This window comes from Pieris napi, chromosome 21, assembly GCF_905475465.1.
Source record: "Pieris napi chromosome 21, ilPieNapi1.2, whole genome shotgun sequence".
Classification (NCBI taxonomy): Eukaryota; Metazoa; Arthropoda; class Insecta; order Lepidoptera; family Pieridae; genus Pieris; species Pieris napi.
The window spans coordinates 260,838-286,664 of record NC_062254.1 but is presented as its reverse complement, the minus strand read 5'-3'; the positions used below and the strand labels follow the sequence as shown (position 1 = coordinate 286,664).

Here is a 25,827-nt window from a genome sequence, read left to right as displayed (position 1 = left end):
TTTAAGTAAATAGTTTATCATTAATATTATGTATCTTGTGTTCGGTCCTTTAGCAGGCTTACATGAGGACACAGGTCCAAAACGCTGTGGTCCACCGTCCAGGTCGAGACTCACAATTTTGTATGTATAGTTAAGCAACAACCGCAGTCTGACTGCACTATGTAGATTCAGCCCTTGGCAGACCACGGACGATGTAGTTGTTATTGCAAAATATGGAAAATTAATTATTTGGCCTATTGCGTGGGGTTTTGTTGGTCCAACAAGTCCACCAAGGACTGTCATCCACGGAAAGTGTCTCACGCATACTGTTCAGTATTATACCAACGGAAGAATATCTGTGTTTGCGTGCTTTATGGATTTGTCTAAAGCGTTTGTTTCGTTTCTTATGACCTGTTATGGCTAAGAACAAGAACTGGTGATCCGGAGGAAATTGTGAAACTTTTTCATTAATAACATTATTTGGGATATAGAGTAAGACTAGAAGAGTAGGATATAGTAGTGTGGGCTGTTCAGTAGGTGGCACATTTGACGATAATATTATTTATGTTTTCGATATGTTTCTATTGGCTCCTTCAGTAGGTGCCAACAAAAAGCTTTTAAAAATATGTGAAGTGTTCGCGGCGGCGCATAGTCACAGATACAAAAACGGTTATGACGTCGGTATGCTGTCTATACCCCACTATATTAGTTTTTTTGTTTTGTTTACTGATCAAAAAACTAAAACTACATATGGATATACTTTGAAATAAATTATTATTATTTAGGGAATCTGACTCCCCATGAGTTAGGGGGAAAAGTCAACATAATTTTCCACTCTTGCGAAGCCGGGACCGACCATATTGCATTCATACGGTAGTTTATACTTTTCAATCGTCTTATTCGAGACTATATAAATATAAATGTATTTATTGGTTCCTTAGTAAGAAATAAATGAAGAAAATAAAATACAGATATTAAATAAATTTAAATTTATTTTAATTACAATCGAGAGCGGATCCAGGTGTTGTAGGATGTTATTCTGGTGAAACCAGCTGGCAAGTTGCGTTGGCAGCCAGAGGTGGATTGGAATGATGCAAGTCCAATCTGTAGGTAGGTGAAATTTGGTTGAAATATGTATGTAATAAGCCGATTAATAATATAATGTTTTTGTGCTATCAATATCAAATTATATATGTATCTAAATTACTAAAAACTTTATATGCGATAATTTTTATCTTCAGATTTATATAGTTCAGATCTTCAGATTAATATACCTACTTAATAATAATCCTTCGGACTTTCGAGATAGTAATAATCTTTAAATCTTTAAAAACATGTGTTTTGTATACGTGCATGAATAATAAATAATAATGAAAACTAGATATCATTAAAATATCCTTACCAATTGGTCGTTGGCGACCAGAGGGCTACCACCATCACCACTGCAGGTACTTTTGCCGTTGGCACCACTGACACACAGGGTTGAGCTAACAACAAAGGCAGCAAACGTACGCGCGCACTCTTGGTTGCTAATCACAGTCAAGTCAACGTTGTTCAAGGTCTGTCCAGTTGTAATCGGAGTTCCGTCAGCTGAAACATGAACAAGTCAACTTTAAAGTAGCGTTAAGCAAAAACACTAATTGACATTAAAGTTTTGGCTTATGTTATACAGGGGTGATGTTCGTGTATAACTAAGTGTTAATAAGCTGTGTTCAAATGCTACTTACACACGATACCGTAACCAGCTGCGCTAGCGACTACACCATTGTATAGGTTGTTGCCGCTGGCGATGGAGATGGGTTTGATGTATTCTGAAATATACAAATTATTCATATTAACTTTTATTCACTTAACATCGTCATGGTATATCATTTCTACCTTTATTGAAAATGATTTGTACTATATTATAAAAATCATTAGGAAAGTTAAAAGTTACATTAATTGTCTACGAAAAATGATTAGTACTAAAGAAGAGAAATAAAAACATAATATACCTGAGGAAACAACATTAGGAAGAACGAGCACAGCAATATCGTTGGCACGGGTGACTGTGTTGTAGTCAGCGTGGACTTGGACATTGTTGGTGATGACACGCTGACCACCAGAGAACAGACGTTTGGAACCGAAGACAACGGTGAGAAGAATACCCTCGTGAGAGCCAGTTGTCCAGCAGTGAGCTGCAGTTAAGGCTCTGTTTGCAGAAATAAGAGCAGATCCACACACTGACTGTCCTCCAGAGACCAAGTTAACTATAACACCTCCCTATTAAACATAAGAATATAATAAGGATATTTAAATATTATAATCAAAATAATTGGGAGGTATCAACTCATAAAGACTAAAGAAGCGGTCATGGACATTGCACTAAAGATTTTAAACGCTAGACATACCACGTAAGGGAAATCTCCAAGTTCCGATGGGGATCCACCGACGATTCTTGAGCCGTCGAAGTCAGTTGCCTCTTCAGCGGCCTTGATGCGGGCGGCCATCGGGATACCGATCTTGCCATGGTAGTCCAGTTCAATTGACTCTTGGTGAGGAACGGCAAAAGCCGCTGTGACTCCGAGAATTACAAGAAACAGTTTCATCGTGGCGAACAAAGCTAAACTATAACCTACTGATATCGACCCCTTTTATATACCTCTGAAAAATCCTAATCAAAACTTAGATTGTAAAGATATAATTACTTCGTTAATACAATGACACACAAAAATGACTATCAATTAGATAATATTTTCCGCCTATGGGTATACTAACATTTCCTGTTGGTTCATTCCTCCAAAGGTGTTAACTTTTTGGATAAGAGAGGAAATTATGAGGATTGCGTTGTCTATAAATCGATCCAATGTCAGTCTTATGCATTTATCTAATAAACAAGACAGCGCATGTATGTAATATATAATAATCTCATACAAACCCAAAATCACTCATAAGCATATAGTATTTTTTTACGTTTATTTAAAATGTCATATTTTTATATTTATACAGAATTTGGTATAAAGTTTTAATTTTACATTTCAGTTTAATCATGAATATATGTAATAATATAGTCAACATCTGTTAAAAACTCGATTTTCGAAATATTTCAATTTTCTTAGCGGGAAGTTAAAAAGAAGAATAATAAAAATATGAAAAAAAAAAAAATAATGAAACATAAAATTTATTTTAATTCGTCCAGCAAAGCGGGCGCGAAACGGCTAGTTCCATATAAAAAGGAAAATATATTTTTTGGCAATTATATAATGTGGTGAGTTGGGGCGAAACCGGGGTTCGCTCATACCTAGGACATATGTTAAGATATCGTTCTCGATGACTCAATGTTTTTCCAAATTGTTGTGTTAATTGGCGTATTATATTAACGCCAATATTTTTATATATGAGCAAATATATTGTATTTATCTACATAATATATTCTTGGTTTTCTTTCTTTCAATTTATTATAGCTGTTTAGATATCAAAACCTTTGTAAAGTATTACTCGTATAATATGATAGTAATTAACGTTACTATAAAAATTAATAGAACATGGTTGGATTTGAAAGTATTTTTAATAATATTATATATTATTATTAAAAATACTTTCAAATACTGACATATTTTTTTGTACATGTGATATTCAAGTATTATCCCTATTATAAATATACAGTTTTATTATGTCAATGAGAGTTCATTTAATTGCTTTATATACTTGGGAGTAAAATATGGTAAATTTGCTGAAATACGGTTCCATCTTAAACCAACTCCAATTTTTTTCTATCGTTCTTTACGACTTGTATTACCCCACGTAATATTAAGGACGGCTCCTCATTTATAAATATTCCTCCCATCGCTTTGAACCCCTCAAAAATATTAACAAAAGTGATAATATTACATGGATGATGTAAATGATATTCTCTCAGTTCCCAGTGTTTACATTAGATTAGGTTAGTTTAATTTTTATATTTTTAATTATCATTTTTTTAAATTCTAAATGGCGTTTGTGATTGGGTTAGGTTAGGCTAAATCCAATAATTTGTACCTTCTTTCATTAGTTTCATAAATCATGGTGTTTTAATAAATTTCTATGGGGTTAAAGAGCATGCGCCATTTATTTCATGGTACACCGTTGCCAAGTGATGAAAACATGAAGAAATAAATGGATCTGTTTTACGGTGGATTCGTGTCGAAATTATGAACGCATTATGCAACAGAACTATATCTAAAAATCAATGTACCGCTGGCACCAGTATACACGAGTAATGTGATTAATTTAAAAATAAAATTAACACCCATATTACCGCATTTAACAGAAAGAATAAAACTGATGGCGTTGGCCCATCTGGTTCACAATCGGTCTACTCGGATTAGGAGACACGTCCAAATTTTTGTATTCGCAAAAACACTGTTATACTATACCATCTCTAGGAATGGCGATCTGAGAATAAAAGTTAATCGCAATTTATTTTAATGCTGTTGCAATGCAATATATTTTGTCTTTGTCTGTTTCTACGTTGTAATTGGTTAGTTCAGTGGGTCGGTTGGTTTATTCGATGCATCATATTATATTTACAATAAATCATTACAATTCATAAGTATATAATATGATCTGTCGCGCGTTACGCTGGCTGTTTTGAAATATACACTATCAATATTGTTCAAGGTTTGCTACAACTTTTGTAAAAACATCCTATTTCGGTTTAGTGAGGCTGTTAGCGCCGGAGACGCTAACAGCCTCACTGAGAAAGCAGGTGGAAAGTTCCTGATTTCATATTTTTTCCTATATCTTTGACCCAATAAAATTTCAAAACCATACTCCCAATTTTTAAGCATAGCGCCCGGTTTCTCCACAATTCAGTTTATGTTTTCTAGAGTACCAGGTCATCTTAATATAGTATAAATTAATTTACGTCGCTATGGACTCCTAAACTACTTAATCGATTTCAATCAAATTTGCACACCGTGTGTAGTTTGATCTAACTTACAAGATAAGATAGCTTACATATATATTATACTTATTATATTAAACAATAAACTACAAGCTCCCTCCTTATCAGAATGCCAAATATTAATTATATAATATATAAATCGTAAAATGACTGCTTCACGACTGATTTGAGCGCGACCGCCGCTGCGAAAACCGCTATGAGAGTTCGAAAAGTGAGTTACAGAATCGCAAGGCAGATGGCGCTGCAGTCAGTACTTTCATACTTTTTTTAATATCCTAACCGTTTGAAACATCACGCAGGACAACGTCTGACGGGTCCGCAAGTGTTTAAATAAAATTTCGCGAATTTATTATATGAATGTTAAGAGAGCTTTTCAGCAATCGTGGTCTGCGGGATGCGATGCGAAGAAAACAACTTTTTTAGAAAAAAAAATATAAAAGTACCTAATCGATTAAAAACACATTTTTAAAATACATTCTTACATGTAGGTAGATAAGCATCATTTTGATAAAATATTACTTTAAATTGTAATTAATGATTACATCAATAGCTAATTGTGTTAAGCAATCAATAATGTAAAATCATTGCTGTGTTCCAGTATGAAATGAAACTGCAGACCGTGACTAGACAAAAACAAAATAAACAAATAAATAAAATATAGTGGAATAAATAGAAAAACCAGATAAGCGTCTCCCTGTACACATTCAAACATATTATACAGTGAGATAGCGTGTAACATTGTGTTTTCATACGATGGCCGAGTCAATGTATTCATTTAAAACATAAAAGATTTTTAATATTGACATTGAATCTTGTTAGATTAGCTAATTACCTAAAGTAAAGTGAACTAAAAAGTAAAAAATCATTTAATCATATATGTAACACAATGTACACTTATAAACGTCAAAAAATGAAATGTATATGTAATGCTTCTAACTTTACATTTAGTGCCAAATCAAGGGCGTAGAACGGAAGAGAAGAACTGGCAATAAACACTCCGCCACTCTTTTTAATCACCATGTTTTTTTTAAACAACGTTTGTACGGAGCTGCCACCATTACACCTAATCGCTTAAGACAGAAGGTCGCTTAATAGGGAATGAATAAATTAACCGACCCGGTATAACATGGATCTCACCTTTTTACGGTAGGAGAACCCTATTTTTTTCCATTATGGTATCTTCTACTTCTTCAAAATCTTACATCCCATTATATAATACATGTACACTGATTCATTCACAGTAAATATAACTATGTAATCCTATATAATTACATGGTATTACAATGCTATTAATGCAGTTAGCGTATCTATCTAGAAAACAATACCAAAATTGCAAATACATATTATAATTATTGAAAAATGTTATTCCTTGAGTACACACTAACTAACTCAGATATATGTTATGTTATGTTTCGTCGTCATATGATTTTGTTATCTTACATTCAGATGTAAAGTGCAAAGCGGCGCGCGACTGGCTTTGAACAAGAGCTGTCTCCGACATTAAATAGTTTTGTGCTTTGAGCAATTTTTTTATAATAACAACAAATAGACCAGTGCAGATAGCCTTTAAAAATAATAAAAAGTGAAAAAAAATACAGTAGGATGAAACCCATTAGAAAAGCAGGGTAATATTTATTTATTCCATATCATTATTCTATCATTACAGTAATTACTAATTCGATAGAACGACACAACATTTATACCCACACCAATTAACCTAGATAAAAACATTAAAAAAATATATATATTTATATACCTACATCTTATAACTAATAATATAGGAAGCAACTCTTGTGAACTCAGCCAGTGCACAAACAAATAGGTCTACCTAGGCGTGAGTGGTGCTTCGCTAACCAAGTTGGAATGTGCGCGCGGTACATCCAAAAGTTGAGACTTCCGCCTCAGGTTTCTACTTGGTACCCGTAGACTCAGTCTCTCCATTATATCCGGATTATGAACCCGACCCGTAAGTATCTTTAATATATACACCGACAAGGCTCGTCTGAGGCGTAGCTGGTCATATCCCACCATACCCAGAACAAACAGGGTCGGGTACATAAGTGGATACAAAGGATACACTCCATACAGTCTCTTGTAGAGGTACCGGGTGAATTTATTTTGTATTCGCTCTAGCATGAGACTGTATTTAGCCTCATATGGGGCCCACACCATTGCATTGCACTCCAAGTGACTTCTGACTAACGCATTGTATAAAATTTTAATCGCACTGATATTTGTGAAGCCACAAGCTATTCGCAATATGAACCCCAAATTTCTGTATGCCTTTTTGCATGTCTTATCGACGTGTTGCGCAAACCCAAGATTGGCATTAAAATATATTCCCAGATCTTTGACCTCCGATACTCTAGCCAACGTTAGACCACTAATATTATAATTGTATCGAGTGGGAAATCGTGCTCTCGAGAAAGATATCACTTTGCATTTCGCCAAATTAAACTCTAATCTATTTCTCCTGCTTCAATTTACCACTCGATCTGGGCTAATATTAGCCATATAATTTAAGAGGTGCGTGAGCTTCTGAGAGTTGGGAACTCACTTGATTAAGTATGCACTTTTGAAGTGCCGTTTCCAACACCTTCGCCGGACTTGACAATATAGCTATCGGCCTATGCTGTTCTACTTTATCGCGGCATCCTACTTTAGGAACTGGAATTACCCGACTGCTTTTCCAACATGTTGTAACGCGTGTCTTGTAAAAAATTGTCTATGGGAACTATATATTGTATTTTTACTACATGCATGTCGTTTGTGTTAAAAACGAATAAACATTATTGTGATTCGGCTTAACAGATATAATTTAAATTTGGCAAATCGCTATTATATATTATACGACGCCATGTAATTTTGTTATTTTAATCAAATCATTTATAATATGATACATGCGTTGAAGATAAATAAGGCAAATTCGTATAAAGCAACATTCGTGTGCTTTTTTTATAGAATGAATTGTTCGACTTCAAGCTTGGTTTCTAGAACTTCCCTATGATCAGAGGAAAAAGTACTTCCCGTTACCATGTATTCTACCTTGTGCGCTGGCAAATGTTGGACATTATAGGGCAAAGTGTTTGAATGGAAGACGTTAGAAGTTGGAGTACGTGATTCAGACCGATTGTTATATCCATCTTTACCATTTGATTCGACCGCTTGTCTTAAGCTATTCTTGTATAAGTAATACTAATAATAAGAAACATATTATGTTTCTTCATCTTGTTCTCTTTGGAGTAGAGACTCTTGGGCCGTGAGGTTCAAGTGCACAGGCGCTAATTAAAGATTTATGTTAGCGCCTGGTAGATGGTACCGGTGACCGTGCTGTTGCTTTCCTCGATCAACAAATAAGTATCGCAATACAGCGTTAGAAAAAATCCTAAAGGTACTCTGCCACAGGGACCAAAATTTATATTGTAATTATTATTATAATTCCTATATAGGTTAAGAAAATTGTAAATACAGTAAATTTAGTTAATTAAAATAAAACATTATTTAAGGGCGCGTTGAGAATTAAACAAAAATCGTTATCTCTATCGCGTTACAATTCATTACAAAAAAAAACCTACGATTTTATCCTTGAAAGTTATCTCATTTTAGTGAGGGCAGCACTTTGTACGTGATTTGAGAAATTATTAACAAGTATATAGTTTCAAAGATTCATTAGATTGTACTAATGCTAAAACCAAAGACTTTGCAGAGGTAAAATAAGAATTTTTTTACACTATGTAGTATTTTCGTTTTTAATTGTTACCTTTGTGTTATGATGACGCTAAATCAGGTAACATACGGATACCTATAGATCCAGGTTTACACTACCAGGTTGACACTACGTCTAAGCGACGTTTGAGTGTTCGTATCATATATGGTTTATGTAATCAGTGCTAACTCTGGTATACATAAATTCTGATAACAATACATTAGGTGTATCATCATATGTAATTGGATTGATAACTTTGTAAATTGCGTAGAACATCAGCTAGCGATAAATTAACAGTACTATCTCTTTTTTGGTAGATAGATTTATTTAGTATTATTTATTGTTTTAAATATTAAATTTCAGTTTTCTGTATATAGTTTTGTCATTTGATGCGCTTATTTGTTTCATTTTTCGTATATAATATTGTTTATCTATGTAATCTGTTTTGGCTTTTAGTACTGTCTAAGTGTTTGTTTTGTAATATTATGTATGTTAGCTGTAAGATTACTTATAATTAAATAAATAAATAGATTAATGCCACGATAAATTGTGATAAATGCTTTATTTAGTCAATCTTCAATTAAACTCTTTAAAGACAATTCACATTTGCGAACGAATCCAGGAGTTGAATGAGCTGACTCTTGCGAAACCAGATGGTAAACCACGTTCGCAACCAGCAGCGGCGCCGAAGGACGTCACTCCGATCTGTAGGGAATGTTATTATTTATTCCAAGTTTAATGTTTTCATAATAATCAAATCTAAATTTAATAATTTCTATGATAATACTGACCAAGACATTGTTGAGGACTAGGGAACCGCCAGAGTCACCGCTGCAAATGTTGCGGTTGGAACCGGCTGTGCAAATGGTAGAGGCGATGACGGTTCTGGTGCCGTAAACACGGGCACAATCCTGGTTAGTCATCACAGGCAGGTTAACGTGTCTAAGTACCTGGTTGGTCGTAATACCTCCCGAGCTTGCTGTGAATATGTTTTGAGTATGATTATTATTTATACAAGCGACCGATTAAGGAAAAAATAGATCTCTCCTTTCAACTTAAAGTATCTCGATTATCTCTATATTATTATTATTACTACTTATAGTTTCTCATTGGTTAGACTTTTTATTGATGTATGAAGCCTGTATTCTGCGTTTTACATCGCTTCTATAAAGGGGCGTAGTAGTGTTCGAATTAATTATTTATTTCAATTCATCGAAGATGGCTAAGTTCACTTTTTAAGATACTTTTGCCTCCTAGAGTTGGTGGTGTGAATGGGCAGCGAATAACACTTTGAGTGACCCTCCTTGTTTCCCTTAGTCTCATAGAAAAATTGTATACGTACAGTCACCGGTTCTTCCGAAGCCAATAGCTCTAGCTGTTGATCCAGCAAACTGGTTGCTTCCTGAGGCCAGGTTGATGCTCCGGATGTTGTCTATAATTGAAAATGTATTAAAGATTTTTTGTTCTTTATGTAAATATGCATTTACATTATGCGTTTATCAATGACTTGTAGCGTTAAAATTATACTGTTAAACTTACTGTTGAAACCAACGTTCTGGATAGTAATAACGGCGATATCATTTATCAGAGTGTCCATATTGTATGAGCCGTGCATTTGTACGCGGTTGCTGGTGATACGAGTTCCGCCAGAGAAGAGACGCACCGATGCAAGCACCACAACGAGCGATTGACCTTGGAACTGCCTTGTTACCCAGCAGTGGGCAGCTGTCAGCACTCTGTTGCTGCTGATGAGAGTGGAACCGCAAACCGATTGACCGCCACCTCTCATGTTGATAAGTAAACCACCCTGCAAGAAATTATGGAATTCAAAATCGCGAATTGTTCCTGGGGTGATTAAATGAGAAATTTTAACGAATTGTAGTGCAATCTTCAATTAAAATGTAATAATATTATAATAATTAACTTACAAAGAAGGGGAATTGTCCAAGGCTTGCTTGGCTTCCACCGACAATTCTGGAGCCGTCGAAGTCCATAGCTTCTTCATAGGCCTTGATGCGGGCAGCCTCCGGCATACCAATCTGTCCATGGTAGTCAGTAACTATGGGCTCATACTGCAATGGAGGAGCAGCCAGCGCTGCTGTGACTCCGAGGACTACCAGGAACAGTTTCATAGCTGCTGATTAGTGTTAATGGTTGATGAACATTACAATCGCTTATATATGAGCAAAAATTGACAAAATATTGATAAGCCCTAATTCCTAAAGATAGTTTGGCAGAACGCTATCAATTAAAATGGCTTAAATTTTAAATTCACTAATTTTACTAGCATTCGTCTGCGACTTTTCCTATCTTTCTCACTTGCGCTCTTTACTTTCTGTTTTTTTATATGTAGAAATAATAATTTAACTTTTATATTTATATCAAATGAAACAGATAGTATATAAATTATTAAATAATTATTATTGTAAGTTTTGTCCTCGTCGTAGTTCCCACTATTTTAAATACATGTATCTAATATGTATATAAAATTCTCGTGTCACATTGTTCGTTCCCATACTCCTCCGAAACGGCTCGACCGATTCTAATGATTTTTTTATGCATATTCAGTAAGTCTGAGAATCGGCTACTATCTATCTTTCAAACCCTAAATTATAAATAATTTATATTTAAAATATATTTAAAATTTATTTTTTATTTTTTAGACAATTTTTTTTTATAATACTGCATATAAAAATACATACAACCCTTAATTTTCATCTAGCCTCTACGATCAAACCTTATTTTTTACTTAAGTTAAGAACTTATAACTTGAACTCTGAGGTTTATATAGAGAAAAATCACAGAAAAACCTAAAAAGTTTACATTCCGAAAAACCGAACAGTCTCTGTGGTAGCATAGCAAAATGTTCCTTGTTGGTATGTACTAAAAAGGTAGCCTAGGCATTAAGGAGAAACGAAGTTCGCGGGGGCAGGTAGAATATATTATATATATGTATTTAAAATTGACAATTATACCGACAGAGTACGAGAATCTGGTATGAACCGAAAAAAGTAAAAATTTAATTCTCATTAAATAACGTAAACTTTAGTTATAATTTTATTATTGAACCTTCTCAACCACCAAATATACAATTTTGAGTTACTGGAATTCCACTGTAGGAACATGCAACAAGTCTTGTATGCAAAGGCATGAAAGAAGCTAAGAAATACCATGCCTTATGCACAGATGAGTCTATTGAACTAAAATCTCTGAAATAAAATTAAATCTGTTACTAATATTTAATTAATTAAACATTATTTTTATTATAGAGCACCAATGGGTTTTACCACAAAAATGATATGATAATAATAATCAGAAGCATTTATTTACAGATAGCTAATTTAGATAATATTCAATTAAATTATTGCATTAATTACGAAACAAAAGTGAAGCGTTTTTTAAACATATATGAAGGATTTTTACTAAGTTAATAATAATCAACAAACTAACTTTTTTTCTATAACAAAGGCGTAGACATCGTAGCATACACATAAACTATGAAATCTGTCTTCTCAACTCAGTTTCCCCTTCCTATGTAAATGACCAGGAAATTCCTAAACCCAACGAAATTATTAAAATAATTTAATTTATCGGTTTTTAATTCTGGTATGTTATGCGGCAGTACACAATATATTGAATTCAGGTTTGCAGTCGTAGGTCGTCGCAGGTTCTTATTCATACAAGTTGCCTTGATTTCGTCCCTATAACTCTCTCTCCCAAACGAGATTAAAGAATCATCACTAAAAAACATTAAGACTTCCATTTAATCTAAGTTAACTACTAAAGATAATAATAAAGTTGACAACTTTTTAAGTGACTGCGACAGTTTGCTCCAGATCAAACATTTCAATAATTACTTCGTAGGTGATTTTTCAAGACAATCATGTATATTATTTATTCATGTATATGTTTATTATTATTATGTAAGGACTGCAAACCGTAATCCATGTCCGATAAATTTGTTTTTCGTTTAAATTCAGAAACTTTCCTAACATAACTTAATAATAACGTTAAGTCTTTAAAAAATTTTACTAAGGAGCTGGTCCTTAGTAAAATTTTTCAAGCAGAGATTTTTTCCATCTTTTAAAAAACAAAAGAGGTTTTATTGCTTTATCAATATTATTATTTCTAGCGTGAGTATTTAGTTTATACTTTCCGTTGAGAATGTATCATTCACATTTCCACTTTTTATTAAAGTAAGTAAGTATACATCATTACCTATATGAATAAATTCATTTAACTAAACATTTGCATTATTTCATTCAATTCATGACCGAACGAAGTAAGCGGTAGGTACTGGAAAGTAGTGTGCGCTGAAACTACAATGTAGTTTTGCGAATCAGTGTTATATGAAATTTGAGCACAATTTCGTCATATCCATATAAAGTAGTGAGATTGCTGTCTCTTTATGTAAAATAGTTGATTTAAGTCCAGTTGTGTAACGCCAAGTTTGGGAGAGATTTTTCCAGTTAGCTAATGAACCTAAAAACTTAACTGAATAAATTGAAAACATTTCAATAAAAGACTACGAAATGACGTATACCATTAACAAGTGGTGATAGTGGGACACCAGCTATATGTTTTTAAAGTCGTGCTGTAGCACCTCATGTTATTCCTCCTATCCTGGAATTACGCCAGACCAGAGAATAGAATTAAGACAAACCTTAACAAGAATAAAGACCTCATTCAGAGATTAAGAGATTGATGGTGACATATTTATGTAACCAAATTTATTTATTAAATATAAATGTTATATGTATATACATGTACTAAGCGATGTGGTTCAATAAGAAACATCTAGGTTTTCTAAATATATGAACTAACAACTGTACTAATTTCGTCTTAGTTTTTTAATATATATAAATTGCAATGTCTCAGGACTTGTCACGTTATTTATTATTTTTCCATACGATTCTTCGAATGCCTGCCGGCCCTTCTTGTTTTATGCTTGTAGTATTTTGCAATAAAGTATTGGAATAAAAATATAATATTAATTTAAAGGGTTTTTTTTAAGAACTGTAATATTATTATATTATATTCAAATCTCTAATATGATAATTACAATAAAGGCATAATAAGTGCTTCTGTTTCTGAAAGAAGAAAATTGTCAACACCAAGAACAAAAAGGGTAAGAATTATTTAGTAGTGCGGAAGTGACTCGGGAAAAGGTACTCGGTCGTACATTAGTACTTTTTGCTACAAAATTTTAACCAGGCGCCAACAAATATAAAGTCGACACAAGTGGAAACGCATGGCTCGTAAACCTGGTTGGATTAAGAAACTCTTCTATGGATCTAGCGACTTCTTATACTGATCATAATAAAATAAATATTACAAAGACTTTGATAACCATTATAAAATATTTCGTACGACAGTTATTGTTCTATCAAATTCTAATAAAAATGTATAAAGTACGTCGTACATTTTTTAGCTTAAAATATATTTCTTTGATATATTGACAAGAAAAAAGCTTATAAACTTATTAGTTAGTGTTTAAATTTTATGACGATTATTCAATCAATGAATCTAATAAAAATGTTTATAAAGATGTTTTTTCAATGTAGTTTTAATATGCAAAATCTTATCCATCTATGATTTCTTGTCATTTTGTGCGGTGGCTATATTATGAGCTGTGGTCGAGAATCTTATATAGACGTTTCATAATGAATAAATAGCTAAATAAACATTTAATGCAATAATTTCATAGCCCTTGATGGGGGTTGTAGCGCGCTAGGAGTCAGAGACCTTTGACTTTATGCTGACACTCCAAGAATTTTTGATTATTTTTCCAAAGATTGGCATCTATCCCGATGTATTACACTACCAGTACAATAACGGTTCATAAGAGTGGCTCGCGGTTCACTATTGAAAATTATCGCCCAATATCGATACTTAACATTTTTAGTAAAGTCTTCGAATAGGTATAAATTTGAAAAGCCAACTATATAATAATAAATGATTCACTTCCCACTGAACACAATGGTGTTATTAAAAACGAACTATGTACCTATTATAAAGTATGGAAAGTGGAGCACAGGTTGATCATCAGGTGATTTTTTTAGATAAAATATAAATAAGTGAGGTGGTTGGTACTATAGCATATGATTGGATGTTTTCTTTCATAAAAGTAATATTTTGATGCAACCAACGCCAACTCGTATTATATGTTTAATATAATAATAAATGGCGATAAAGATAAAATTTAGCTTTTCCTCTTTAACTGTTTACCCATGCGAAAGAAATCTTATTCAATTAGGAATGATTTCCGTTGGGCACTCTTATATGCACGTAGTACTACCACCACCACTACTACATCTACGTGTAGTTTTATTTTTTATATTAAAAATGAATCAAAGCACATATCGAACTGCTCTCTGTAAGCGAGTCAGTGAGTAGTTCCTATTACAATCAACAAATGGGTCATTAATTACCGCTGAACCTTAATTTCAGGTAAACATTTTAAGTGAAAATATTTTAGGACAGGCCCTATAAGATGAGCAGGATTTAATTCGGAAGGTACGACTCGCCATGCTGAAGTTATTTCTTTAATCTCACTGCTGCAAATTCTGGCCAAATTATTTGAATGTTAGTGACCGAAGTCACACCATTGTACTGTCGGCGTAGGTGAACTGATTGATGATTGACTCTAAGACCCATTTTGTAAGGTTTCCGGCAAGTTGCAGCTACTTTAGATTTACTGCACAATAATCTTACAATACGAGATTGTTGTTGCTAACTGTTCTCACATAAATATTTGCTCCATAACTAATTTGCAATGCGTCGCCAAGAGAGTGTAATTCTTTGAACTGAGCTGAATTCCCTTTTACTATTTTCAAAATATTTAAATGTTTAAGATACTTTCAATTATCTAGAAATGTTGTCCATTCCACTTATATCTTCTTACTAATAGGCTCATGCCAACCAATCCTTTGCTGCCTATACGAAGACCTTGCAACATGTTTTTTAAATATTAATGACTGGGCTTAGGCTGAATTTAGTGTCACGCCGACCGCACGCGCACCGTCGGCGCTGATGGTCGAGATATATGAACTTCTAGGAAGCGTTTTTGAGTGGTCAGCGCCGATGGCTGCGCGGCCGCACGCGTCGCGCGTCGGCGCCGCGTAGCTGTCAGCGCTGACGATCGCTAGAGCGCCTCTGCTTTCAGTGAGCGTTGTAGTGTCGAACGGACGTCGTCAGCGTGTACAGACATGGCAAATCGCGAAGTGGATACAGGTTGAGTAAGGCGGTCAGTACGATACTAAAACGAACCACGCTGAGCGTCAGCGCTGACGAACTACGCGCTGATCTATGAGCGCTGACGGTGAGCGAGAGACTAAATTCAGCCTTAGACTCGTAACGATTCGATCTAAGCAAGAGTCAGCATAGTCTAATAATGGCGGAAGGATTGATGCTTAGACTGAGGCTTAGTGCTAATGGAAAGAAATTTACTAAGAACACTATTAGATTATTAGATTAATGTTACATAAGACCACTATTAGAGTATGCCTACAGCATTTGGGATCATTATTTCATAAAGGATATTAGTATGCTTGAAAGGGTTCAAAGAAAAGCCACGAAAATGATCAGGTCACTCAGGAAGAAATCTTATAATGAGCGTCTGAAAGCACTTGACCTAACTGATTTAGGAAGTAGGAGATTAAGAGGAAATATCATTGGAACCTATAAAATCCTCACTGGCTTTAATGTTCCAGGAATTGAGAAGCTCTTTATTTTAAGTGAAAGTACACATTTGAGGGGTAGTTCTTTAAAACTTAAGACCACTCAACATAACACAAATTCCCTAAAGAACTTTCTCCCAAATCGAGTAGTGGCCGACTGGAATAGGCTTCCGGAAAGTGTGATCAGTGCACCATCTCTGAACTCCTTTAAAAATAGATTAGATAGTTTCTCCAAATCTCAAAATACGAGCGCATCAGCTTATTAAGCTGCTAGTGTGTTTATATACATAAAAATAATAATAAGACGTCGAGAGATAGGCTGTTGCGGCTGTTCCCATGTTAGCTAATGTATACATAGTAGTATATCTCATTTAAACTGCTTCACGGAAAGAACAGACTGGCTGTTCAAAAATTTTCTTAATCTTACAAAATAAGTAGATTGATTAAATTTATATGTTTTTATTGATATAAAAAAAAATTCAAGTAAGTATTTTTATTACAAACGAGAGCTAATCCAAGAGTTGAAAGAGGTAACCCTAGCGAAACCAGCAGGGAAACCTCGTTGACAACCGGCGGCGGCACCGAAAGATGTAATACCAATCTGTTAGAAAAAAACAGCAATTAACACAGTGAATAAGAAAAATATGTTTGCTTAATAAGAGTTTAAAATCGGCGACAGCAAAGCATACTACATAAGAACGTACCAGTTGGTTATTGACGACAAGAGGACCACCAGAGTCGCCTCCACAAGTGCTGCGGCCGTTACTTGTAGAGACACATATAGTGGAGGCAATGACTGTACCGGAACCGAAAACTGCAGCGCAGTCCGCATTGGAGATGACAGAAAGATTGACATGTCTCAATTGCTGGCTGGTACTAATTCCTCCCGTCACAGCTAAATTTTACAAATTCGAGTCAGTCTTAAAAACGAAACATAGATCTTCTAAATTTTTATCAGATTAATAAAGTGGTTAACTTACAGTCGCTAGTCCTTCCGAAGCCACAGGCCTGTGCCTGTACTCCAACAAACGCGTTATTGCCACTGGCGAGGCTGATAGGACTGATCACATCTGAAATTTTTGTTTATGTTGTAAGCAAAGCTTTCAGACTAGATATTTATTGTATTATTTTTATAAACGAAGCAACTAACAATGCGTTGGTACTCAAAACATCGAGCTGTATAAGTCATGTTAGAAAATCACAAAAGTTTTATTTAAATTTTAAATTAATAATTTTACTTACTATTGGTGTTGACGTTGGGGAGGACGATGACAGCCACGTCGTTACGGAGAGATTGCATGTTGTAGCTTTCGTGAACGAGAACGTTGCTAGATCTAATACGGTCACCACCAGAGAACAGCCGTAGAGAGCCAAGAATTACGTCCATGTGACGGCCTTGATGGCGATTCGTAACCCAGCAGTGAGCAGCTGTCACAGCGCGATTTCTAGTAACGAGAGAAGATCCACAAACGGACTGTCCACCAGTGGTCAAAGTGACAAGTAGGCCTCCCTGGTTTAAAAATAAATCAGAATTAGAAGTTATTTCTTTGTACCATTTTATTATAGTTAATCAACGACTCTTACAAAGTATGGAAACTGTCCAAGGGTGGCCAGGGATCCTCCAACTATTCTGGAGCCGTCGAAGTCAGAGGCAGCCTCAGCGGCCTTGATGCGTGCGGCCTCAGGAATACCGATCTGCCCATGGTAGTCGGTAACGATATCTTGGAACTGGGGCTGGGGTGCAGCTAAAGCCGCAGTGACTCCGAGTACTACCAGAAACAGCTTCATTGTTCAAATATGCTGCTTCAAACTGTCATATTGCCTTATATACACATAGGATTACCCAGATAATTAATTAATCGATAATAGTTGGGATTAATCTTATCTATCGTTACCTTCGTATTAATGCACAAATACAATGTTCTGTTGTACATTAACAATTTAACTACTACCCGCCGGCGCTTAGCAGCATTTGAGTTGTGGTGCTATCGTCGCATGCTTTGTATACCAATATCTCTTCCATGCATTTCCAATTCTTCCGTCTGTCTGTCGATGGTTAGCAATAATTGTTAATAAAGATCTTTTATTTCTGCTATAAATAATTTTGGCAATCTCTCGCCGCTTAGCTAAGTTATCAAATAAAAAAACAGTTTTAAGTTAATCAACTGTATCAATTAAATACGAGTATTAACATATATGTTTATCTAAATTCATATTTTTATAAAGATAATGGGTTTTTCCAATTCAGTTTTACGCGATTTATAAGTGCAGTATCTTATCACACTCATTATTTCTTGTGCGGTTCATTTTGTGCGGTGGCTATATGAGCTGTGGTCGAGAATCTCATATTGACGTTTTAATAATTAATAAGTAACCATAATATCAGTCGTGTTATAATTTCGACTCGACTCAATATTTCTTTGTTCTCATGGAACTATAAAGTTAAGAGTGCGGGAACTTTACCGTATATTGCTCAACTTTAATATTCAAAGTTTACGAGAGCGAACGTTCTGTGCAAAACAAGAAGTCATCATTTGTTATAATATATTTTAACATCTACAAGAAATATTTTCACAAGATGCAAATGGATTAACAAAATAAGTAAAATTGTTATCTACATGTAAAATAGATTAAGAAGTAGGAATCATTTGTTTTAATTTAAGTATAAAACACTTTTCAGAGTGACGCCTTTGGAAGTATGTTGTGTTTGTTTGAATTATATTTTTTCCAGAAAAATCACGAGACTATTATATTCGTTATACAGTTTTGAATGCGCAAGTGCCAAATAAATTTATTCTATCATTATTTTGTTATTTCTATGTAATGTCTCTAACGTACGATACTCTCTTCTGCATATTTTTTCCTAGTTGTAACATATGATTTATATAATCATATACTAATGTATACACACATAGATATTACTTGTAAAACGTTCACTAAAGGTGCCTTTTACCAACATCGTAATAATGCCAGCATTGTCAATTTGTGATGTAACACTTTGTTCGCCTATATTTAATGGTCTAGAAAAGACTCGCATAGTGAGACCACCAACCACCCTTGAAAAAATTTGTTATTTTTAATCAATCTTATATACTTAATGAAATATTTTTGAGTGAATCAATTTGTATGTATTGTAAAAAGAGATACTAAATAAATATGAAATGTTTTACAAACTCCAAAAGATTTTTCAATAATATTTTAAGCTTAGTGAACTTTAATTACATGGAATACTATATATTACTTAGTATAACTTAGTTGTACATTAATAAATCAAATAAATCATGTAAGCTATTGTCCTAAATGCCACGAGTTAGAAACATTGCTTGCACAACAATAATGAAGTAACATCGAACTAAGTTCGTCACAGCTTTACGTATATTATGCAGTGTACTCGCAAGGAGTAATTGACTTGCAACTTACAATAAAACTTGCCTTGCCGACATGAAAGCTAAACGATGGGGTTTAATTCAGACAAAACTGCGAACGAAATAGACAGAATTATAACGAATTTAAATGTGTACTATTTTGTATTTTCATTACTTCGTGACCTCGAAGATGCTTGTTCTCTTTTAAAGTGATAATAATCTCAAGTGATACAAATTACAATTACGTTTGGCTGAGAAGGTTAAGAATATCACGATAATAAATAAGTTCCAACTATTAGAGTTGGAACTTGTTTATATTGAACCGTAGCTTCGAATTTGTTTGGAAGCGTCGTGCCTGAAACTGGAGGTACAGAAGAAGACATTACTAGTATGAATAAAAATACTTTGCGGATTGCCAAAGCTCGGACAACCATCGCACAAGGTGGCGTGGCCGTCCCGAAGAAACCTGGCACCGTGCACTTGCAAAGAAAGCCGGAAAAACTTGGAGCGAGGTAAAATATTAGGCTCAAGACCGAACGCTATGGAGACTCACTGTGGTCTCTCTCTGCCCCACCTAGCTATAATAATAATAGCCTTTAATTCAGATACACTTACATTTAAACACGTTTCTATTTCATCTTTTTTTAGGGTATCTCTGTGCCCTTTTAAGGCAAAGGTCTCTTCCAACCTATATAAAATAGTTTATATAGCTGATATTGTATCATTAACATCCATTATTGTTGTCCGACTTTGTTAAGATAAGTATTAGAAAAAATTGGTGAAAGTTTGTGGTTTGCACCAGGCGCACAACTCTATGTAAGGTGCAGAGTCAACTCGCGACAAACTTGACTAGCTTGAGTTGGAATACACCTCGCGAATTCAATAAATACCCGACCGAAACAATTTATTTTTAATACATTGTGTGTGTGTGATTGAACTAAAAACGTCCATAATTAATAATTATTAATTAATTAATTATTTTTAATTTTTTAGACATACCATTTTGGTTTTACTTTTTTATGATACTGCTTTTTGTTTCTGCTTAATAGTTCACGCCTAACAGCAGTGTAGGGCTACTGGCCAGATGTAACAGAGTCAGAGTTGAACCCTCAATTTGATACTAATGTAATACAACATAGTTATGTTTTTTTTTATATTATTCCATACAAAATGTTTCTTAAACATCTATTAGTTTAACGAGAAACATTGTAATTAACAAGTGATTTGCATAGAACTCGAGCTGACTAATTAAGGGATTTCAGAAACAAAGTGCTTCTGATGACTTTCTTTAATAATCAAGAAAAGGTCTTAGTGTAAGAGCAATCATACTTTCAATGCTTGTGTATTTATTTGAAAACCTGGTAATTTTTTCTTTATTTTTGTAATCAACTTAGTTGCACGTAACGTATTGTTTATGTATGTAAGGAAAACATAATATATTTTCCTATACAAACTCTTGTACCATATATTGTATTTTATATAAACTCTTTTGTAATGTTATCTTTGCCGTCTGATCGACGATGTTTAATTTATGTCACTTGACATAATATGTGTAAGATATTTTAATTTTTTCATTATATTATTTTACTTTATAAAACCTAGAATATAGACTTTAAATGTTGTTTCTTTTGTATTCACATAGAAACGCAGTTGCGCCTTATTTATTCCCAGTATAAGCGATTGATACTATTATATGTATAGTAATTATTTCTTTAAACTTTAACGTGAAATGCGTTTAAAACAAAATGTGCGCGTCTAATAGCAGATTTAATTTATTTATTTAAGACATAATACAAACTTACAAACACCTTTGCTATTTTATCAACATGTTAATTGAAGAGTTCTTATATCTTAAAACCCGTTAAAATTAGCTCTTTGACCAGTTAAATTATAAAATATCGTGACGTTTAGTTTATTAATGGTAAGCTTTTCAGACAAATTTATTTTTAAGACAACATTTATAGACCAGTGCAGATAGCCTTTAAAATAAATAAAAAGTGAAAAAAATTACAGTAGGATGAAACCCATTAGGAAAGGAGGGGAATATGATCAAAATGAAAGGAAAAATAAATTACGGTCGATCTGTGCTCGGGAAGGGGTAAGGGGGGGAGTTTTAAGGGTAAAAAACGGTTTATCTCGATTTCCGGCAAAACTAAAAGTCCTATCGAAGAAAGTCAAATGGCAAAGTTGTAGGCAATAAAAAGATCTACAACTTTTGTATTTGCAGATTTTTCACATAACCTCAAAATTTAGGTGAAAAATTCAAAAAACCAACTTTTTGGTTTTTTATTTCTATCTTTTACAAAAATTTTTTTTTTTAAACGAAATTTGGTGAAAACTTACCTTATTATGTCCCAAATATACTGTAATTTATTTGATTAAAAATATTTATTTTTTCACCTTATTTTGAATTAACATCGAAAAAACACCCTAATTTTCAATCGAAAATTCTGACGTCAAAATTTCAGCTTTTTTCAAAAAGTTGATGTGCTTTCAGTGCGTTGAAATCTCTACTTTCCTATGGTAAAAAAATATATATATATTACCATAGTAAATCTTCTCAGAAAATGCAAAAAATCGTATGCAGTAACGCCCAGACCCGCCATCCCCTTCCCTACTTCTCTATGTACTATCTTCTTTAAATTATAATTAGATGCCTATTATATATATACTGAAAGCACATCAACTTTTTGAAAAAAGCTGAAATTTTGACGTCAGAATTTTCGATTGAAAATTAGGGTGTTTTTTCGATATTTATTCAAAATAAGGCGAAAAAATAAATATTTTTAATCAAATTAATTACAGTATATTTGGGACATAATAAGGTAAGTTTTCAGCAAATTTCGTTTAAAAAAATCAATTTTTGTAAAAGATAGAAATAAAAAACCAAAAAGTTGGTTTTTTGAATTTTTCACATAAATTTTGAGGTTATGTGAAAAATGTGTGAATACAAAAGTTGTAGATCTTTTTATGACCTACAACTTTGCCATTTAGTTTTCTTCCATAGGACTTTTAGTTTTGCCGGAAATCGAGATAAACCGTTTTTTACCCTTAAAACTCCCCCCCTACCCCTTCCCGACCTCAGATCGACCGTAATTTATTTTTCCTTTCATTTTGATCATATTCCCCTGCTTTTCTAATGGGTTTCATCCTACTGTAATTTTTTTTGGTTTCAAAAATTATCGGCACTGGTCTATTAGCTGTATTTAGCTGCACTCGAAACGTTATGTAAATGCAAGAAATTCGTGCTTGTGTGCTTGTTGCGATACTTCAGTCACATAAAGGTCGCGGATTCCAGCTCCCAACAGCTTGAAGCCTCAGGCTCGAACCTGATAGAACCACGAGTAACCTGCGCCGTACTTCAGTCGGAGACCTCCGTAGTTTCAGCCTGTTGATGATCATGCTCACAACAAATACAAATATGTAAGTATTATAACTCAATTTAGATTAAAAGATTATTTTTCAATGTTCAGATACTAAAACTAGATATAAGGTACATGTAGTTAATAATTTATATTTTTTATCATTCAACGTACGCACAAATGAATTAATTAGAGATAACCACTGCTATCATAATTAATGAGAATCAATAAAAAAATTACAATTGTATGTCATTTGAATTTAATGTTATCTGAAAGGAAAAAAGATAACTTGGTTGGATTACGTCCTCTGACGTGATTCACACACAATAGTTATTTCAAAATAAATCACTAATTTAATATTTTGAGCCGAAATCTATAAAATTGAAGGAAATAATTGTCTCTACGAATTCCAAACAGACGAATCGGGAGATCGGTGTTTCATCTGTTAAGGACAAGGTGTCACGGGTTCGAACCCTTGGCAATGGAACTTTTTTCTATATACGAAATCGACGATGTGTGTTAGGCACGGGAGACTAATGAGTGAAGAAAATGTCATCTATATACTGAAGCCTATTGTATAGGTTTACATCATCTCTGTGTTATATTATTATAATTATTATTTAATATACAAATATCTTAATATATATAAATTACGTGTCACGTTGTTTGTCCGCGATGGACTCCTAAACTACCGAACCGATCCAAACCGAATCAATCAAATTTGCACACCGTGTGTAGTTTGATCCAACTTAAAAGATAGGATAGCTTGCATCTCAATTTATACCCGCAATGTAATTTTATTGCAAATTATTTGTTTATTATTTGACACAAATCTAACAGATGGCGCTGTGTTGAAAGTACCAACGTTTCACATAAGCTACAATTTAATGGCATAGCCACCAAAAAAGCATGGTGATCCCCATGGCTGTTGTTTTCCTGCCGTTTCCTTTGAATAGTTTACTACTATGTAATATAACAAAAACCTTAGCCACAGCAACGCTTGGCCTAGTCTGCTAGTATGACTATAAATATTTTGAAATAGCTATAGATAAATATCTCTATCTTAATTGGCTAATTAGCGTTTGCACGTTGGGATGTTTAAAGCAATTATTATGAAATACTTAGAACCTATTTCTTAAAAAAATAAAAATAAATATATTTCTTCAAATTTTACGTAAATGCCTTGTCATGTTCCTTACAAGTTCCAAGCATCAATTTAGTTTTATTTTAGGTATATTCTAGAAGCAATTACGCAAAATGCAAGTTTCAGGATAGTTTGCACTTTCTAACTTCTCAAGTTTCCCGTATCGCCTGATCATAATTCAATGTAACTTTATCATCATCCTATGAGGTTTCCAATATTTCATATAGCACTTGAAAAGAAAAATAATTTGCTCGCATCCTCCAGTAAGTACGCGTATCAGTTGTTTCTTATTCTTCGTTATTAGACTTATACTTCTTCTCTGATACTGTTAAGTCAAGTGGAAATATTAAAAAAAGTAAAATGCCTTATGAACAAGGAATTTGTTGACTAAAATTGAGTGCATTTCATACGTCAACAACACATCCGCGATCTAATTGCGCTTGTGTTAAATATTTAACTATAAAGTAACATCTGCTTAACGCCATACATATCAGGAATTTTAATGTTTATTCTCGCAATGTTAAATCAGTTTGTTTAGCATGGATTAGGCGTGAAATTAAATATGTATTTATTCTTGTTTATAATGGTTAGGTAACTTTCTTGTAATAAACCCTAATTACTAAAAATAGAAGAGCTTCGTGCCTACATGAAGCTCTTATTTTTGAACGTCATATCGTAATATGACGTTCGAAAATAAGACGGCGCATCAAGTGTGGGGCGGCTTATAACCCGGTCGACTGTCCGTCAGGAGTGATACGGGTAAAGCAGCTGCTTTTCTCGGCTCTTGTATTAACACATATTATTTACCTTGTGTTTCAACTGCATTTAAAAATCGTAAAAAAGAAAGAAGATTTCCAATAGTGCAGTGCCACCGATAAGGCCCAGGGTTGACAGGCTCAAGATACTGACTGCACCTTATCATAAGTTAGAAATAATAATATTCAATTGTCTAAACTACTTTTACTGTGTTGCATTTACCATTCTCTGCATTTAACTCAAGAAAATATTGTTTTTTTTTATTAATAAAAATCAATCATAAAGTTAGGAATGTCTGATTAAATTTACACGTTTGTTATGTCTTAAAACGTGATGAGAAATAGCCGAACATTAACAATTTTGTTGTGTGTAATGTATTTGTTTCGTGTCAATCCTATTAAATTTAAAACGCCATGGTCATTAACCAAATCATCAAAGAATATATTTAGTAAGAATTTTAGAAAATTAGGACCGGATAAAACGTATATGCCGATCTGCGGCATAGATTCGTATGAAGATGATATTTTTGGATGTATTCCTGATGTATTAGATAATAAAAATGTAACAAATAACCTAAACGAAGCAACGGCGAAAGAAACTGTGAAAAATAAGCTTCATGGGGAATTTGAATATGAGATGAACCCTTCCACCAGAGTGACTTATATTTGTAGAGGCATCGCAATGTGTCGATATTTACAAGGAAAACCTAGCATAATAGGATTGCCAGATAGACTTTGAACATTCACATACATTTTTGGGATATTAAATGATTCTATTATATCATTATATCATTATTGTGAGAATTCTTACTGTATTTAAATAATCATAAATCTTAACGGACTTTGAATTATTACTTTTTTCGATGGACACAGTTTTTTTTTTCAAATTCCTCACTAACTAGTAGCGTTGAAA

The 25,827-nt window shown here is 33.7% G+C and overlaps 3 protein-coding genes across 3 annotated transcripts; all 3 read right to left on the bottom strand.

The window, feature by feature from the left end:
- Window positions 1-953: 953 nt before the first annotated feature.
- Window positions 954-2,594, bottom strand: LOC125060510 (collagenase-like). Its single transcript, XM_047665473.1, has 5 exons — window positions 2,370-2,594; window positions 1,974-2,241; window positions 1,707-1,790; window positions 1,382-1,569; window positions 954-1,083 (listed from the first exon to the last, which is right to left on the bottom strand). Exons 1-5 carry the CDS (start codon window positions 2,565-2,567, stop codon window positions 979-981), a joined length of 843 nt encoding a protein of 280 aa, XP_047521429.1. The 5' UTR covers window positions 2,568-2,594; the 3' UTR covers window positions 954-978.
- A 6,558-nt stretch (window positions 2,595-9,152) lies between these two features.
- LOC125060493 (collagenase-like) lies at window positions 9,153-10,773 on the bottom strand. Its single transcript, XM_047665438.1, has 5 exons — window positions 10,538-10,773; window positions 10,149-10,416; window positions 9,952-10,041; window positions 9,401-9,588; window positions 9,153-9,314 (listed from the first exon to the last, which is right to left on the bottom strand). The coding sequence occupies exons 1-5, from the start codon at window positions 10,739-10,741 to the stop codon at window positions 9,210-9,212; spliced, it is 855 nt and encodes a 284-aa protein (XP_047521394.1). The 5' UTR covers window positions 10,742-10,773; the 3' UTR covers window positions 9,153-9,209.
- Window positions 10,774-16,731: 5,958 nt separating this feature from the next.
- On the bottom strand, window positions 16,732-18,094 carry LOC125060497 (brachyurin-like). Its single transcript, XM_047665441.1, has 5 exons — window positions 17,873-18,094; window positions 17,531-17,798; window positions 17,269-17,358; window positions 16,993-17,183; window positions 16,732-16,889 (listed from the first exon to the last, which is right to left on the bottom strand). Exons 1-5 carry the CDS (start codon window positions 18,074-18,076, stop codon window positions 16,785-16,787), a joined length of 858 nt encoding a protein of 285 aa, XP_047521397.1. The 5' UTR covers window positions 18,077-18,094; the 3' UTR covers window positions 16,732-16,784.
- Window positions 18,095-25,827: the final 7,733 nt, after the last annotated feature.

Bases quoted from the DNA above. Each gene is read 5' to 3' on its own strand.
- LOC125060510 (XM_047665473.1), bottom strand. From the start codon at position 2,567: ATGAAACTGTTTCTTGTAATTCTCGGAGTCACAGCGGCTTTTGCCGTT. The intron at 1,791-1,973 runs GTATATTATGTT...TGTATATTTCAG, and splicing joins TCCTAATGTTGTTTCCTCAG to AATACATCAAACCCATCTCC. The intron at 1,570-1,706 runs GTAAGTAGCATT...TTCATGTTTCAG, and splicing joins AGCTGGTTACGGTATCGTGT to CTGACGGAACTCCGATTACA.
- LOC125060493 (XM_047665438.1), bottom strand. From the start codon at position 10,741: ATGAAACTGTTCCTGGTAGTCCTCGGAGTCACAGCAGCGCTGGCTGCT. The intron at 10,417-10,537 runs GTAAGTTAATTA...AATTTCTTGCAG, and splicing joins TTGGACAATTCCCCTTCTTT to GGTGGTTTACTTATCAACAT. The intron at 9,315-9,400 runs GTCAGTATTATC...CATTCCCTACAG, and splicing joins TAGTCCTCAACAATGTCTTG to ATCGGAGTGACGTCCTTCGG.
- LOC125060497 (XM_047665441.1), bottom strand. From the start codon at position 18,076: ATGAAGCTGTTTCTGGTAGTACTCGGAGTCACTGCGGCTTTAGCTGCA. The intron at 17,359-17,530 runs GTAAGTAAAATT...CAAAAATTTCAG, and splicing joins CCCCAACGTCAACACCAATA to ATGTGATCAGTCCTATCAGC. The intron at 16,890-16,992 runs GTACGTTCTTAT...TTTTTCTAACAG, and splicing joins TTGTCGTCAATAACCAACTG to ATTGGTATTACATCTTTCGG.